The sequence below is a fragment of the Mesoplodon bidens genome (assembly GCF_964165515.1).
Source record: "Mesoplodon bidens genome assembly, chromosome: 16".
NCBI classification, from domain to species: Eukaryota; Metazoa; Chordata; class Mammalia; order Artiodactyla; family Ziphiidae; genus Mesoplodon; species Mesoplodon bidens.
In genome coordinates, this window is record NC_138173.1 from 3,691,729 (window position 1) to 3,709,624 (window position 17,896).

At 44.1% G+C, this 17,896-nt stretch overlaps 1 protein-coding gene across 1 annotated transcript; it reads right to left on the bottom strand.

Moving 5' to 3' along the window:
• Positions 1–1,386: 1,386 nt before the first annotated feature.
• Positions 1,387–10,945, bottom strand: ALKAL1 (ALK and LTK ligand 1; the record flags this gene model as incomplete). The annotated part of the gene is given in 5 exon segments (XM_081214233.1): positions 1,387–1,435; positions 1,437–1,449; positions 2,553–2,633; positions 4,090–4,143; positions 10,774–10,945. Coding segments are annotated over 5 exon segments (369 nt in total).
• Positions 10,946–17,896: the final 6,951 nt, after the last annotated feature.

Sequence of the window (17,896 nt, forward strand, 5' to 3'; positions counted from 1 at the left end):
TCGAGATATTCACAGATACTTCCAGACTACAGGTTCTCCAGGACTTTGATTTCCACTCTCGAAAGCTGAGGAACTTTAAAAGGGACTTGTCCGGGGTACTGGAACGCTGACGACACCCCCCTTCCCCACTCCCACCCCCCAAATGTTGACTCTGTACTACACCAGAAAGAACTACTGATTAGGAAAATATTTGCAAAGAAATGAACACCTTTCAGTCTTTTGTATAGACTCTACTTTTGTAAATAAATGTTAGAATTTGCTTTTGATTTATCTAGGTCATACAAATATCTTATTGCCCTAGGGTTCCAAGGGTCATTTAGCCAGAATGAAAATTCTGACTTAATTTCACTCTGGCAAAATGCTTACATGTTCACTATATGTCTGATTGTTTGCTTTTTCCTCTATTCTTCTAATACTTCCTCTCTTATTTTAACCTATATTGCATAAATCAAAATTTTAGGGCCCTACTTTTATTATATCTACTTTTATTATAGTTTGACGAGTTAAAAAAAAGGGTAGACCTTTAAATAGTTTTGTTCATCTAATGTGTATATGCATACGGTTTCTGCACAATAATGACATAACATCAAATGTGGAAATATTTTTAAAAATCACTGAGGACTCGTAAGGCTGCCAAAAAGCTGTTTCTATTAATTCAATCACTGTTGAGGACATTTTTTATTAATTCAATAAACCATTTAGACCAAGCTTTGACATGAAGTGGAAAATCTGTCATACAGAGTGAAGTAAGTCAGAAAGAGAAAGACAAATACCGTATGCTAACACATATATACGGAATTAAAAAAAAAAAAAAAGTCATGAAGGACCTAGGGGCAAAACGGGAATAAAGACACAGACCTACTTGAGAATGGACTTGAGGACACAGGGAGGGGGAAGGGTAAGCTGTGACAAAGCGAAAGAGAGGCATGGACATATATACACTACCAAACGTAAGGTAGATAGATAGTGGGAAGCAGCCGCAGAGCACAGGGAGATCAGCTCGGTGCTTTGTGACCGCCTGGAGGGGTGGGATGGGGAGGGTGGGAGGGAGGGAGATGCATGAGGGAAGGGATGTGGGAACAGATGTATATGTATGACTGATTCACTTTGTTATAAAGCAGAAAAAAAAAAAATCACTGAGGACTCGTAAGGCTGCCAAAAAGCTGTTTCTATTAATTCAATCACTGTTGAGGACATTTTTTTATTAATTCAATAAACCATTTAGACCAAGCTTTGACATGAAGTGGAAAATCCACAGGTTAAGTTCATTTGGTGGTGCTAAAATCAGCTTCCTGGGCTTTTTAAATGGTCCAAAATTTCTTAAGAGAGTCAGGCTGTTAAACAGAATAAGAAAAATTAATAAATACTTACTCACATGCAGGTCTTCTATGCCTGTGAGCACAGAGGACTCACTGCTAATCTTCTGAGTAATCTAGCACCTTTTGTAATCTAGGAGAAACATTGAAAAGTAAATTGTGTATATGGTTACTACAAATGTGGGGAAAATCATGTTAAATTATTGTCACTAATTCTTAATAATGATAGCTATAATTTAATAAACATCTAATATAGCAAGTACTTAACCTGGGTTTTCTCATTAATTCTCCTGATGATGTAAGCAGCTATAGATGTTATTGTCATCTTCACTTTCGGGATGAGAAAACAGCCGCAACATGTTAAGAATCTCATAGCTAGTAAGCAGTTTCATTCCAAAGCCCAGAGTTTCTCCACCACGCTGTGGGACCACTTAGTCATTCTGCCTAGATGCCAACAAGATTCATTTTCTCTAGTCATCAAACACAAGTAGTTTTTGAAAAAATCATAACAACTCTGACTCAACACCCCCAGTAAAATTAAATATCCCTCAAGATGACCAATTTAGTTAAAAAAATACAAAATGTTTAAAGTTCATTTTCTTTAAAAAGAAAGTTTAGATTTAGGAAGGAATTTAAAAATAGCCACCTGAGTTACCACACTTAGTGATGATTTGGGCAGTTTAAAGGGGAGCATTTAAATATAATGTTTGGAATTGCTATTTAGTTCAGTAAATTAAGAATCCAAAAGAATTCTTTAGACAACCTTTAAAAATGCACGCTACCGTTATTCAGAAAAGTCTATCACTCAGCATACAAATGATGTGACATGAAACTACTTGTAAAAACTCAGGGGGAAATTTTGACTTACACTTCATGGTCATCTTTTTTTTCCATTTATATAAGAGAGTGCCTTATTTATGCCAAGGAATTTGATAAATGATAAAAGGTTTATCATTTATCAGATGATAAATCCTGACAGACATTGTGGTCCTTAAGGAAATCTGGCTATTTTCAGATCTGTCTGAAATAGTCCCAATTAAAATGCAGTTTCATTCCTCACGGTGTCAGCAGAATGCACACACCTTAAATTTAAGCACCGTCAATATTATAAACAGCAGGTCATACAATGTTTAGTCTATTATTTCCCACTCACAGACAGCTGAAGTTTAAAATCACATGCATTTACTGTTGGATAAAGATTTTTTAAAAAGGACAAAAATGACCCAAGTTACTTACAAGCTGGTGTTGAGCAATCCCTGGTGTTGTGGTAGAGCCTGTGGAAATGTTTGCTACACTCAGCTGAAAATGTGACTGGCCCTATGGGACAGGAAAAGAATGCTTACAATACACATATGTGTGTTTTCCAATCAAATCTGCCAGCACTTTATGGATAGAGATAATATAACTGGTTTACATCTTTCCATGCCCTTAAACGACCTTGCCTGTGGGCACGTCTCCTCCCCCAGACTCTGGGGCAGGCAGTGAGGTGTAATCTGTGAAAAACAATCGAAATTCACTCCGCATTCTCAACATCTCACATAATGGAACATAATTCGATTTCAGGAGAACTCCTCAGAATAAGTAAGAGGGAAAAGCTCTAGACAGGAAAAAAAAAAATCCAGAGGGAAAATCAAGTGGATGTGAAAGAATAAAAAATAAATATCCACGGTTTCCACTTTCTGTTCGTCAGTTGTTTATTTAATAGGAATGAATGTTTATATGCAGAGACATTTATTCCATTTTCTACTTAGAGTGATTTGTGTCAAGGACCACTGTAAGGTGGGCAGGGTCTTGAGACTTCTCTTACTTTCCCCACAAGCCCAAGACAGTCCTCACCAAACTTCATCCGTACATCTGGACTCTGCTTCTTATGGAAGTCATAGAAGTAGGGGAGCCCACAGTGCCACTACCAGGGTTCTAGAGACATCAGGAAAGTTCTTACACTTCCCGGTGCCTCAGGAGGCTCTTCACTGCCTCGTTCCAAAGTTAATTAACAAGGTGGCCCTGGGCTTTGGTCAAGGGGGAACCCACATCTTTCCCAGCTTATAGGCCTGAGATGTAAAACAGGGAAAGGCGGGGGGATGACTAGAAACAGAGGGAAGGTCAGGGTGCACGCTTCAAATGAAGTGATTTTGCTAGAACATGGGGCACAGGATGATTGTAATGATTCACCAAGTTGATACGAAGAACCAAGGAGTGTCGTGGGAGAGAAAGCCACCAGCGCTTACCATGTGACATATGGAAGGGAATCTGCTCTGCCCTGTGAGAAACACTTCCGCTGTGTCGCTGGCCGTGAGCACAGCTAAATCCCTAGCGCACCACGGAGGACTCATCGCAGTACGACTCCACCCGCCTTCCAGCCACACTCTGCCCAGTAGCCACACACGCCGTTGCCTAAACTGGCCGCCCGGTCCTGCCCCAAACCACACCATGTGTCCAAAGGATTGCTTCTGACCAGGACGCCTCTCTCATCCGGGAAAACCCTATTCATCCTTAGAGCCCAGCTTATATATTGTGTCCACGACAGCCTTTTCTGGTAGTTCTCGGCAAAACTGTCCACTTCCTGTGTCTCCCTAAAATTCTGTTTACACTTCTATCATTCACCCAGATCTGGTTCCCATCACCATTAGAACAAGCTGATAGCACTTGCCGACCTCCCTGACAGGACTGTGAGCCTCTAACAGACATTTATTTTCATAGCCTCGGTGCCTCATGGAGTAAATATGCTACAATCTTTTTATTTAATTGAATCACTGATAAAGTTCATGCCTACCTGTGAAATGCTTTATGAATTTGTCTTTTAAGTTCAAATCTCTTGGGAATATTTCTGAAAAGAAAAAAAAACTTTAGAATTTCTTGAATGCATTTCCATCATTGAAAAATATCCTTATAAACACGAATTCAGAAGAATATCTGCACCCCCGTGTTCACTGCAGCATTATTTACAATAGCCAAGATATGGAAGCAACCTAAGGGCTTGCTCATTGTTCATTGATGGATGAATGAATGTGGTATATATGTATACAACAGAATAGTACTCAGTCATAAGAAAGAATGATACCCTGCCATTTGTGACAACACGGATGGACCTAGAGGGAATTACGTTAAGTGAAATAAATCAGACAGGAAAGACAAATACTATATGATTTCACTTACACGTGGAATCAAAACAACAAAACAAATGAACAAACAAAACTAAGTTCACAGAAACAGAGAACAGAACAGTAGTTGCCAGAGGGGAGGGGCATTGGGGAGGAAGCAGAATAGGCGATGGAGGAGGTCAAGAGGTACCAACCTCTGGCTATAAAATAAATGTCATGGGGGTGCGATGGAAAGCATGAGGATATAGTCAGTAATGTAGAGCACATTAGAAAGCTGCCAAGAGTAAACCCGGAAAGTTAACTGTATGGTGACGGATGGTAACCGGACTTCTGATCATTTTACAATGTACACAAATATCGAATCATTATGTTGTACGCCTGAAACCAAGGTAGTGTTGTATGTCAATTTTGCCTCAATAAAAAAGTTTTAATACCCTTACAAGTAGACTATAATGACAAGCACTAAACACATGAGCTTGTGGTTGTTCACGCAGCCGATTCCAAGTCTGTATGTCCAGCCCTGACCAGGGTGACGGGGAGGCGTGAGGTGAGGATGCTCACCATCCTTTATAAACTTTGTCTAAGGGTGAGGAGAAGGCAAGGATTTTTAGGCAAGGGAGTGATACCATCAAGCTTCATTTTTAAAGATCATCATGCCTGGTACGGAGGGGTGAGAATAGATGCAGAGACGAGATAAAAGGTTTACAGAGAAGTTACCGTGCATCTATGGAACAGCGCTGGCCTGTGGAGGGGTTAGCAAACTGCCCTCAGGAGTCATCCTGCCCCATGCCTGTTTCTGTAAATAAAGTTTTATTGGACCACAGCCATGCTCATTATTTACATGTGGCCTACGCCTGCTTTCGTGCTAGGATGCAGGGGCAAGACATTGTTGCAGAGATTGTCTGGCCCACCAAGCCCCAAATATTTTGAAAATGTTTGAAATAGAGAAAGGTTGCCAGTGCCTGCTCTGTAGCATCCTATTTGTATTCAGCTAAAATGGTGATTGTCTTCAGAGAGGCAACAGCGACAAGGATTCTGGGGGTGGGAGGAAGAGAGATTTTTTAGTGCATACTCTTTTCGTTAACATTTTTTAAAATTTATTTATTTATTTATTTTTGGCTGCGTTGGGTCTTTGTTGCTGCACGCGGGCTTTCTCTAGCTGTGGTGAGCAGGGGCTACTCTTCATTACGGTGCATGGGCTTCTCATTGCAGTGGCTTCTCTTGTTGCAGAGCACGGGCTCTAGAGTGCAGGCTCAGTAGTTGTGGCATGTGGGCTCAGTAGTTGTGGCTCGCGGGCTCAGTAGTTGTTAAAAATGAGCAGAGATCATGTGAAATAATAAAAAATCATAATACTGAACAACTAGAAAATAAGAGAAAATGTTTAGTGTTTGCTTTTACTTGCATATAACTTAATATCTTACCATAAAGATAACTTGCCCTGCCATGATCGATTCTTTACAAAGCCATGTTAGTGGATCCTTAGTACCTCTGGAAGTACTGAAGGGCCTTACTTTATGTTTGAATCTAGCATTTTTCATGTACTTGAATTGAAATGTTTGTTATATAGTTCCCTGAGTTATCATTTCTGTTAGTTAAGGAGCTGGCATGATTATTCTCTTTCTAAATATATAAAAACAATTCTACTTTCAAAAATAAGAACTAGGTTTATTACATCAGTGCTGAGAGAATCACTGAGGGAAAATATAAGTATTTGAAACAAATTCATGTTTCTTAATAACTCTGCCCCATGGCTCTTCTGGGAGCTTGTAAGAAATATAGAATTTCAGGTCCAGACCTATAGAGTCACTTTCACAAGAACTCCTAGGAGATTTATTTGCACATTCAAGTTTGAAAGCAGTCATCTAAATGTTCCAAACAAGATACAAAGCTTGGGCTTCCCTGGTGGCGCAGTGGTTGAGAGTCCACCTGCCGATGCAGGGGACACGGGTTCGTGCCCCGGTCCGGGAAGATCCCACATGCCGCGGAGCGGCTGGGCCCGTGAGCCATGGCCGCTGAGCCTGCACGTCTGGAGCCTGTGCTCCGCAAGGGGAGGGGCCACAACAGTGAGAAGCCCACATACCGCAAAAAAAAAAAAAAAAAAAAGATACAAAACTTCTTGAACATTCAACAGTGAATTATTTCATAATCAATAAGTTATAATATTATTACTAATGTATTTGTAGTCTGTGATTATTAAAAGACAAGACACAGAATTCTTTCCAGTAAAATTATGTCATAATGGGGTATTTTGTTGGTGGTGTTTTGAATTTTTATCACTTCTTTACTTTCGGGCACTACAGGATGCTCTAGGCTCATCCTGAATAAGTTCCTCTCTCGGTGTTAGTATCAGTCGTTTCTCCAAGGAGCCCTGGCTCCTCTTATAGAGGATGGTATTAGAAACCAAAGTCTGGGAATTCCCTGGCGGTCCATTGGTTAGGACTCGGCACTTTTACTGCCTAGGGCCTGGGTTCAATCCCTGGTCGGGGAACTAAGATCCCACAAGCTGCGTCGAGAGCAAAAAAAATGGAAACCAAAGTCTGGGTACCAGGTGTGCTTGTTGCTACTGGGGTATGGTTGTTTCCAGGCCCATGCAATTGATGGAGCAAAGAAACATATGTGTGGTATGTATGGGCACCCTGATTTTTGATATACCTAGTGTTTAAATTATTTAAAATTGTACCACAATACTTGCTAAACTATATTTTTGGAATGTACAGTATCTGTAATAGTTCACTGATACTATTACAAAGAATTTAGGATTTAGATTTTTTTTTTCACACGGAAATAGCTGCAAAGACATCATGAAGGAAGAGGGCCTGGAAGGAGAGGTGAATTCTGACAGGCAGAGATGGCAGAGTACGTTCCAGGCTGGCAGAATAGCACAGACAGCGGCTACGGCATCTGCAAGGGGCAGGCCCCGCCCATGCGACCCGCACCCTGTGAGAACCGCAGAAGGGAAATGGGGCAGGTCACAGGGGACTTAGATGTCCTGCCTTCAGGAGACGTTAGGGCTTTCTTGGAAAACCCAGAGAAGCCACTGCAGACCTGTGACTGGGGAGGAAACAGCCTGGCAGTACTAAGAATATTCATTCGTACTGAAATTAACACAACACTGTAAATCAACTATAGTCCAGTATAAAATTAAAACGAATTTTTAAAAGACTCTTAAAGCACCTACTTTTAAGCACTTAGGATAAGATCAACCTAAGTAATACGTATTTTATTTTTTAAATTACAATTAAAATGATGTATTAATCTCAAAAAAGAATATTCATTTGTCATTGTTTGCAAGAACCTCTCCAAAATGGTCTTCACATTCCTGCCTTAAGCCTCTTGCCAGCAAGGTTTTACATTAAAAACAAACAAACAAACCCAAAACAACCCAGCAACACAAATCTGATTCCATGAAGTCTGCAGAAGAATGTAAATGTTCAGTGACATCTCTTGAAAAGGCAAAGCTTTTCCGTCAAAACTTTCTAAAAGTCCCCCTTATACGTCCATCTCCCGAATTTCACACCAATTCCTTCCCTCTCCCAAATTCCTCCAACCCCCCTCTCTAGCCCCACCACTGCCAACTCTCAGACATCTGACTCTGTCTTCATTTCAGTGACGAGCACCCCAGTGCTCCCTTTCTTTTGCAGAGTTGTGGGAACGATTCTTTGCTCCACTCTGCTGGTGTGGTGGTCAGACAACAGAGGGGAGAAGGGATACAGGTTATGAAAACACACACTTTCCATGCTTAGCCCAGTGAGGCAGCCCAGCAGGGGGCGCTACCCGAGTTAGGGAGACAGTGTGACATTGTCCTGAGGCTTGAACCAGGGCGATGGGCAGGACAATAAAAAAGGAAGGACCAGATTGTAGAGACATGGGGAGTGGGGTTTGGTCATTAACCTGAGCTCCTTCAGCACGAGCCAATAATGTTGGTTAACTTCGTATTCCTCCGCCCATCAGAGCACGTCAGGCGTGCGCTGTGAGTGGCTAGATGAACTGATGCATGAACAATGCATGGGGCCGGGGATGGTGGATCCTGAGGGTGATGGGTACCTACCTCTCACACCTCCTCCTTCCCAGTGCCCCCTCCAATTCTAATGGCATCCTCGCTGGTCACCCTCTCACCCGAGGCTTCCCCACTTACTGCTTCCCCTACGTGGACCGATCCCTGCACCTCGAGCCTCACGGGAGTGTTTAGGGAAGCCGCTGACCTACAGAAAAGGGAGGCACCACAGCCGCAGGTGCAGCAAGAGCTTCAGAGCCCAGAGCGCATGCAAAGGCCCGGGGGATGTTGTGTACTATGCCGCAGAATCACGGGGTCAGCATTCCCGAGGTACGTGGCAGGGATGACGGTCCTTAGCCTCCAGAGCCTGGGAGATGTTTCCTCCTGAATGAGCTGTGAGCCCCGCCACACCCGAGTGTGCGTGTGAGGACCACGTGGATAGGGCCAACTCACGCCCTTGTCGGTCCCTGACCCATGTCCGAGTGTCCCCTTCACTTTCACAGACTCAGATACGGATGTAAAGAGTCACCCTTCCGGGATTCCCTGGTGGCGCAGTGGTTGAGAGTCCTCCTGTCGATGCAGGGGACACGGGTTCGTGCCCCGGTCCGGGAAGATCCCACATGCCGCGGAGCGGCCTCGCCCGTGAGCCATGGCCGCTGAGCCTGCGTGTCCGGAGCCTGTGCTCCGCAACGGGAGAGGCCACAGCAGTGAGAGGCCCGTGTACCACAAAAAACAAACAAACAAAAAAAAAGAGTCACCCTTCCTCCTCATGTCATCCAAAGACTACCTCACGAACAGCTGGAGAAAGCAACCGATGTGGAGCACAGATCACTCTCTGCCGGGCTGTGTTGTTTTTTGAAACTTTGGATTGTTGCCACTTACATTTTAACTTTTAATAAAATATTCTTTCTCCCTAGAAACTCACTTCGGTAAGGCTTCAGCCTTTTACAGAGAAAAGATCTGTTCAACTTCAATGACACAGGTCTGAATTAATGTTACCACGAATGTTCCTGTAGTTTGAGACTTTCTCCCACTCGTTTACTTTCCAAGGTGACGTTCCATTCTGAGATAAACATTGGGGCCAAGAGCAGTTGCAAGTCCGAGGAGGAGAAGGGTGTGGTGCCGTCACTGCATCACTGCGGTGGTCACCGTCCCTGCCCAGCTCCCCTCCGGGAAAGCCCTGTGCGTCCCCACCACCCTGGAGAGCCCTGCCCAGCCCGGGACGAGGTCCTGGAGCTCAGTGACGCGTCTCAGCTTCCTGGACCTTCTCCATCCCCTGCCTCCCCTTCAGCCCGTCACGGGCCTCCTCTTTGGGTTTACCTGTGAGCCAGCCTCCCCGCCTCCCCACCTAGAACGTGCCCTCAGAGCGCAGACACCTGACTGCCTGCTCCCCTGGGTGGCCTCGGCCTCTGCATGGTGATGGGCACGCAGCAAGTACTGGATGAACATTTGTGCGGTGAATATGTATATATTTATATCATAACCATCATGAAAGGAAAACGGTCCTAAGAAACCCCTCTCTGCTTCGTTCAAAGTGAAGTAAGAGGCTGAACAGCGAGGAGATGACAGCAAGGCTGCCCTGGGCTGCGACCTCTCAGCCAGCGGGTGCCGGGGGGGCGGCCCCCGGGGAGGGGCGCCTGCTGCTGCCGGGCTGGGCGGCCAGCGCGTCCTCGCTCCGCAGGTGCGCGGGCTCCCAGCAGAGGCGCGTCTGAGCCGCTCCCTCCTCCTGCCCGCCCCGGCCTTCCTGCCCTAAGCGACCCGCAGCCCCGCCGCCCCGTCGGGCCGCTTCGCCCCGGGCTTCTCACGTTTACTCCTCGTTCGGCCGCGTCCTCGCCGCCTTGGGGTGTCTCAGGACCCCTCGTGTCGGCTACTTTTTCTCCCTTTTCTCATCCGCACCACCCGTTGGACCGCTAAGCAGCCAGGAACCTGGGCGCGCAGAGCTGATCCGGGAGCCGCGGCGGCGGGTGGAGCCTTCTCAGCTACCCAGGCCCTGCGCCAGCTCCAGGGGGGCGCAAAGGGGCGTCCCGGCGCGCGACGCCAGGGCCCTGGCCCAATCCCCAAACCCGGGCTGGCCCGGAAAGACGCGCCGCCAGGCGCTAACCTGTCCGCCCCACCTCGGCCGCTGGGACTAAACCGCATGTCCTCGGGCTCCGGCCCCCGCTTCCGAGGCCCGGCCTCCCTCACGGGGAAGGGGCGCATCGAGCCGGTTCCTCCGCGAGATGGGTTTCTGGGTACTTACGTCTCGGCCGCGGTACGTCTCACCAGCTCTTTGCCTCTTTCCCCGAGCGCGCGCCTCTCCGGGCCGCACGAGTCCTCCCGCCCCGGGCTCGGCGCACGGGGCCGCGGGCGCGGGGCTGCTTACCTGCGCTCCGGGAGGCCGCGGGGAGGGACAGCCAGGGCTTCGGCTCCTCGCCCGCGACGCGCGCGCCCCTGCGGCCCCCGGGCCTCCCCTGGGTTCCGCGCAGCGACAGGACCAGCGCCAGCAGCAGCAGCAGCAGCGCGGGCAGCCGGGCGCTTGGCCTCGCCGGTCGCATGGGCGCGCGGGAGCGGCCGGAGGGAGATCAGGCGGGTCCCGGGCGGAGGCGGAGGGTCCGCGCCCCGAAGACGGACGGCGGGCGACACCTGCGCGCCTCGGGGAGGGACGCAGGACGAGGACACGGGCGGGGACGCGCGGCTGCCCCGGGGACCTGGGCGAGGCCCAGCGCAAGGATGCTCAAAGGTCCGCGCGGCCTCCCCGACGGCCCCGCCTCGGCTCTGCGGGTGTCCGGGGTCCCCGCGCAAGGCCGGCTCTGCCCGCCGCCCCGTCCAGCCCACGGGGATTCAGAGAACCAACTTCGCGGTCGGGCCGGAGGGGAGCAGCGCGGGAGCGGCTCGCGGCGGCGGAGACGCTGCTGCTGGGAGGGAAGGTGCGGGTCTCCTGAGCTCGAGCCCCGCCCCCAGCCCCTCGCCCCGCCCCCAGCTCGGAGCCGGCGGAAGAAGGATATAGAAACGACCGTGGGGCAGGGACTCCCCATCAACTATCCACCCTCAGACCATATCATCTTATGGCTGAAAGTCTGTCCTTTTACCAGCCTCTCTCTGTTTCCCCAGCCCAGTCGACCACTTTTCTACTCTGTTTCTATCAGCTTGACTTCTAAAAAATTGCATATGTAAGTGATATCATGCGGTATTTGTCCTGTCTGGCTTATTTCACTTAGCATAATGCCCTCTAGGTTCATCCAAGTTGTCACAAACAGCAGGATTTCCTTCTCTCTCGTGGCTGAGTAGTATTCCAGTGTGTACGTATGTGACGTCTTCTTTATCCATTCATCTGTTGCTGACCGACACTTAGGAGGTTCCGTACCTTGGCTATTGTGAATAATGCTGTCATGAACACGGGAGTGCACAAATCTCTTTGAGATACGGTTTCAGTTCCTTTGGCTGTAAACCCAGAAGCGAGGCTGCGGGATCATACGGTAGTTCTGTTTTCCATGGTGGCTGCACGAATTTTGAAGCAACTCTGACCTGACAGTGCACAAGGACCCCCCTTTCTCTGCATATGCTCACCAGTGCTTAACTATTTCTTGTCTTTTTTATCACAGCCATACGAACAAGCGTGAGATGATATCTCCCTGTGGTTGTGACTTGCATTTCCCAGATGGTTAGTGACATTGAGCATCTTTTCATGTATCTGTTGGCCATTTGTGTGCCTCCTTTGGGAAAATGCCTATTCAGTTCCCCTGCCCTTTTTTTTTTTTTTTTTTTTTTTTTTGCGGTACGCGGGCCTCTCGCTGTTGTGGCCTCTCCCGTTGCGGAGCACAGGCTCCGGACGCGCAGGCTCAGCGGCCGTGGCTCACGGGCCCAGCCGCTCCGCGGCACGTGGGATCTTCCCGGACCGGGGCACGAACCCGCGTCCCCTGCATCGGCAGGCGGACTCTCAACCACTGCGCCACCAGGGAAGCCCCCCCTGCCCATTTTTTAATCAGGTTGTTTAGGGATTTTTTTATTGTGTGTGTTTTTAATATATTTTGGATATTAACCCCTTACCAGATAGATAGTTTGCAAATATTTTCTCCCACTTAGTGGCTTGCATTTTCAGTTTTTTGGATGGTTTCCTTTGCTGTGCAGAGCTTTTTTCTTTCTTTCTTTTCTTTCTTTCTTTCTTTCTTTCTTTCTTTCTTTCTTTCTTTCTGTATGTCTTCTTTGGAGAAATGTCTATTTACGTCTTCTGCCCATTTTTGGATTGGGCTGTTTGTTTTTTTAATGTTGAGCTGCATGAGCTGTTTATATATTTTAAAGATTAATCCTTTGTCAGTTGATTCGTTGGCAAATATGTTCTCCCATTCTGAGGGTTGTCTTTTCGTCTTGTTTATGGTTTCCTTTGCTGTGCAAAAGCTTTTAAGTTTCATTAGGTCCCATTTGTTTATGTTTGTTTTTATTTCCATTGCTCTAGGAGGTGGGTCACAAAGGATCTTGCTGTGATTTATGTCATAGAGTGTTCTGCCTATGTTCTCCTCTAAGAGTTTTATAGTGTCTGGCCTTACATTTAGGTCTTTAATCCATTTTGAGTTTATTTTTGTGTATGGTGTTAGGGAGTGTTCTAATTTCATTCTTTTACATGTAGCTGTCCACTTTTCCCAGCACCACTTATTGAAGAGGCTGTCTTTTCTCCATTGTATATTCTTGCCTCCTTTATCAAAGATAAGGTGACCATATGTGTGTGGGTTTATCTCTGGGCTTTCTATCCTGTTCCATTGATCTATATTTCTGTTTTTGTGCCAGTACCATACTGTCTTGATTACTGTAGCTTTGTAGTATAGTCTGAAGTCAGGGAGCCTGATTCCTCCAGCTCCATTTTTCTTACTCAAGATTGCTTTGGCTATTCAGGGTCTTTTCTGTTTCCATACAAATTGTGAAATTTTTTTGTTCTAGTTCTGTGAAAAATGCCATTAGTAGTTTGGTAGGCGTTGCATTGAATCTGTAGACTGCTTTGGGTAGTATAGTCATTTTCACAATGTTGATTCTTCCAACCAAGAACATGGTATGTCTCTCCATCTGTCTGTATCATCTTTAATTATTTCATCAGTGTCTTACAGTTTTCCGCATACAGGTCTTTTGTCTCCTTAGGTAGGATTATTCCTAGGTATTTTATTCTTTATGTTGCAATGGTAAATGGGAGTGTTTTCTTGATTTCTCTTTCAGATTTTTCATCATTAGTGTATAGGAATGCCAGAGATTTCTGTGCATTAATTTTGTATCCTGCAACTTTACCAAATTCATTGATTAGCTCTAGTAGTTTTCTGGTAGCATCTATGTATAGTATCATGTCATCTGCAAACAGTGACAGCTTTACTTCTTTTCTGATTTGTATTCCCTTTATTTCTTTTTCCTCTCTGATTGCTGTGGCTAAAATTTCCAAATCTATGTTGAATAATAGCAGTGAGAGTGGACAACCTTGTCTTGTTCCTGATCTTAGTGGAAATGGTTTCAGTTTTTCACCATTGAGTACGATGTTGGCTGTGGGTTTGTCATATATGGCCTTTATTATGTTGAGGTAAGTTCCCTCTATGCCTACTTTCTGGAGAGGTTTTTATCATAAATGGGTGTTGACTTTTGTCAGAAGCTTTTTCTGCATCTACTGAGATGACCATATGGTTTTTCTCCTTTAATTTGTTAATATGGTGTATCATGTTGATTGATTTGCATATATTGAAGAATCCTTGCATTCCTGGGATAAACCCCACTTGATCATGGTGTATGATCCTTTTAATGTGCTGTTGGATTCTGTTTGCTAGTATTTTCTGAGGATTTTTGCATATATTCATCAGTGATATTGGCCTGTAGTTTTCTTTTTTTGTGGCATCTTTGTCTGGTTTTGGTATCAGGGTGATGGTGGCCTCGTAGAATGAGTTTGGGAGTGTTCCTCCCTCTGCTATATTTTGGAAGAGTTTGAGAAGGATAGCTGTTAGCTCTTCTCTAAATGTTTGATAGAATTCGCTTGTGAAGCCATCTGGTCCTGGGCTTTTGTTTGTTGGAAGATTTTAAATCACAGTTTCAATATCAGTGCTTGTGATTGGTCTGCTTGTATTTTCTAGTTCTTCCTGGTTCAGTCTCGGGAGGTTGTGCTTTTCTAAGAATTTGTCCATTTCTTCCAGGTTGTCCATGTTATTGGCATATAGTTGCTTGTAGTAATCTCTCATGATCATTTGTATTTCTGCAGTGTCAGTTGTATTGCCTCCTTTTTCATTTCTAATTCTATTGATTTGAGTCTTCTCCCTTTTTTTCTTGATGAGTCTGGCTAATGGTTTATCACTTTTGTTTATCTTCTCAAAGAACCAGCTTTTAGTTTTATTGATATGTGCTACTGTTTCATTTCTTTTTCATTTATTTCTGATCTGATCCTTATGATTTCTTTCCTTCTGCTGACTTTGGGGTTTTTTTTTTGTTCTACTTTCTCTAATTGCTTTAGGTGTAAGGTTAAGTTGTTTATTTGAGATGTTTCTTGTTTCTTGAGGTAGAATTGTATTGCTATAAGCTTCCCTCTTAGAACTGCTTTTGCTGCATCTCATAGGTTTTGGGTCACCGTGTTTTCATTGTCATTTGTTTCTAGGTATTTTATTATTTCCTCTTTGATTTCTTCAGTGATCTCTTGGTTATTTAGTAGTGTATTGTTTAGCCTCCATGTGTTTGTATTTTTTACAGATTTTTTCCTGTAATTGATATCTAGTCTCATAGCATTGTGGTCAAAAAAGATACTTGATATGATTTCAATTTTCTTAAATTTACCAAGGCTTGGTTTGTGACCCAAGATATGATCTATCCTGGAAAATGTTCCATGAGCACTTGAGAAGAAAGTGCAATCTGCTGTTTTTGGATGGAATGTCTTATAAATATCAATTAAGTTCATCTTGTTTAATGTGTCATTTAAAGCTTGTGTTTCCTTATTTATTTTCATTTTGGATGATCTGTCCATTGGTGAAAGTGGGGTGTTAAAGTCCCCTACTATTATTGTGTTACTGTCGATTTTCCCTTTTATGGCTGTTAGCATTTGTCTCATGTATTGAGGTGCTCCTATGTTGGGTACATAAATATTTACAATTGTTATACCTTCTTTTTGCATTGATCCCTTGATCATTATGTAGTGTCCTTCTTTGCCTCTTGTAACATTGTTTATTTTAAAGTCTATTTTGTCTGATATGAGAATCGCTACTCCAGCTTTCTTTTGATTTCCATTTGCGTGGAATAACTTTTTCCATTCCCTCACTTTCAGTCCGCATATGTCCCTAGCTCTGAAGTGGGTCTCTTGTAGACAGCATATATACGGGTCTTGTTTTTGTACCCATTTAGCCAGTCTATGTCTTTTGGTGGGAGCATTTAATCCATTTACATTTAAGGTAGTTATCAATATGTATGTTCCTATTACTATTGTCTTAATTGTTTTGGGTTTGTTGTTGTAAGTCTTTTCCTTCTTTTGTGTTTCCTGCCTAGAAAAGTTCCTTTAGCATTTCTGGTAGAGCTGGTTTGGTGGTGCTGAATTCTCTTAGCTTTTGCTTGTCTGTAAAGGTTTTAATTTCTCCATCGAATCTGAATGAGATCCTTGCTGGGTAGAGTAATCTTGGTTGTAGCTTTTCCCCTTTCTTCACTTTAAATATGTCCAGCCTGTCCCTTCTGGCTTGCAGAGTTTCTGCTGAAAGATCAGCTGTTAACCTTATGGGGATTCCCTTGTATGTTTTTTGTTGTTTTTCCCTTGCTGCTTTTAATATTATTTCTTTGCATTTAACTTTTGATAGTTTGATTAATATGTGTTTTGGCATGTTTCTCCTTGGGTGTATCTTGTATGGGACTCTCTGCACTTCCTGGACTTGATTAACGATTTCCTTTCACATATTAGCGAAGTTTTCAACTATAATCTCTTCAAATATTTTCTCTGTCTCTTTCTTTTTCTCTTCTACTTCTGTGACCCCTATATTCTAATGTTGGTGTGTTTAACATTGTCCCAGAAGTGTCTGAGATTGTCCTCAATTCTTTTCATTCTTTTTTCTTTATTCTGCTCTGCAGTAGTTATTCCCAGTATTTTATCTTCCAGGTCACTTATCCGTTCTTCTGCCTTGGTTATGCTGCTATTGATTCCTTCTAGAGAATTTTAAATTTCATTTATTGTGTTGTTCATCATTGTTTGTTTGCTCCTTTGTTTTTCTAGGTCCTTGTTTTATTTTCTCCATTCTATTTCCAATATTTTGGATCATCTTTACTATCATTTCTCTGAATTATTTTTCAGGTAGACTGCCTATTTCCTCTTCATTTGTTTGGCCCGGTGGGTTTTTACCTTGCTCCTTCATCTGCTGTGTATTTCTCTGTTTTCTCATTTTGCTTAACTTACTGTGTTTGGGGTCTCCTTTTCACAGGCTGCAGGTTCGTAGTTCCCATTGTTTTTGGTGTCTGCCTGCAGTGGCTAAGTTTGGCTCAGTGGGTTGTATAGGCTTCCTGATTGAGGGGACTGGTGACTGTGTTCTGCTGGATGAGGCAGGATCTTGTCTTTCTGGTGGGCAGGACCATGTCCGGTGGTGTGTTTTGGGGTGTCTGTGACCTTATTATGATTTTAGGCAGCCTCTCTGCTAATGGGTGAGGTTGTGTTCCTGTCTTGCTAGTTGTTTGGCATGGGGTTTCCAGCACAGTAGCTTGCTGGTCGGTTAGTGGAGCTGGGTCTTAGCATTGAGATGGAGATCTCTGGGAGAGCTTTTGCCGTTTGATATTACATGGAGCTGGGAGGTCTCTGGTGGTCCAAGATCCTGAACTCAGCTCTCCCACCTCAGAGGCTCAGGCCTGACACCCAGCCAGAGCACCAAGACCCTGTCAGCCACATGGCTCAGAAGAAAGGGAGAAAAAGAAAGAAAGAATAAGTAAATAAATAAAATAAAGTTATAAAAATAGAAAAAAATTTTGAAAAATAAAAAAGTAATTTATAAAAAAGAGAGAAAGAAAGAAGAGAGCAACCAAACCAAAAAACAAATCCACCAATTATAACAAGTCCTAAAAACTATACTAAAAAAAACCAAAACCAAAACCAAAAAAAAATAAAAGCCGGACAGTCAGAACACTAGGACAAATGGCAAAAGCAAAGCTATACAGACAAAATCACACAAAGAAGCATACACATGCACAGTAACAAAAAGAGAAAAAGGAAACATATATATATAATATATATATATATATATATATATATATATATATTATATATATATATTAAAAAAAAGGAAGAGAGCAACCAAATCAATAAACAAGTCTACCAATGATAATAAGCCCTAAATACTAAGATAAACATAAGACCGGAAACAAATTAGATGAAGAAAGTAAACCCCAAGTCTATAGTTGCTCCCAAAGTCCACCGCCTCAGTTTTGGGATGATTCATTGTTTATTCAGGTATTCCAGAAATGCAGGGTACTTCAAGTTGATTGTGGAGATTTAATCCGCTGCTCCTGAGGCTGCTGGGAGAGATTTCCCTTTC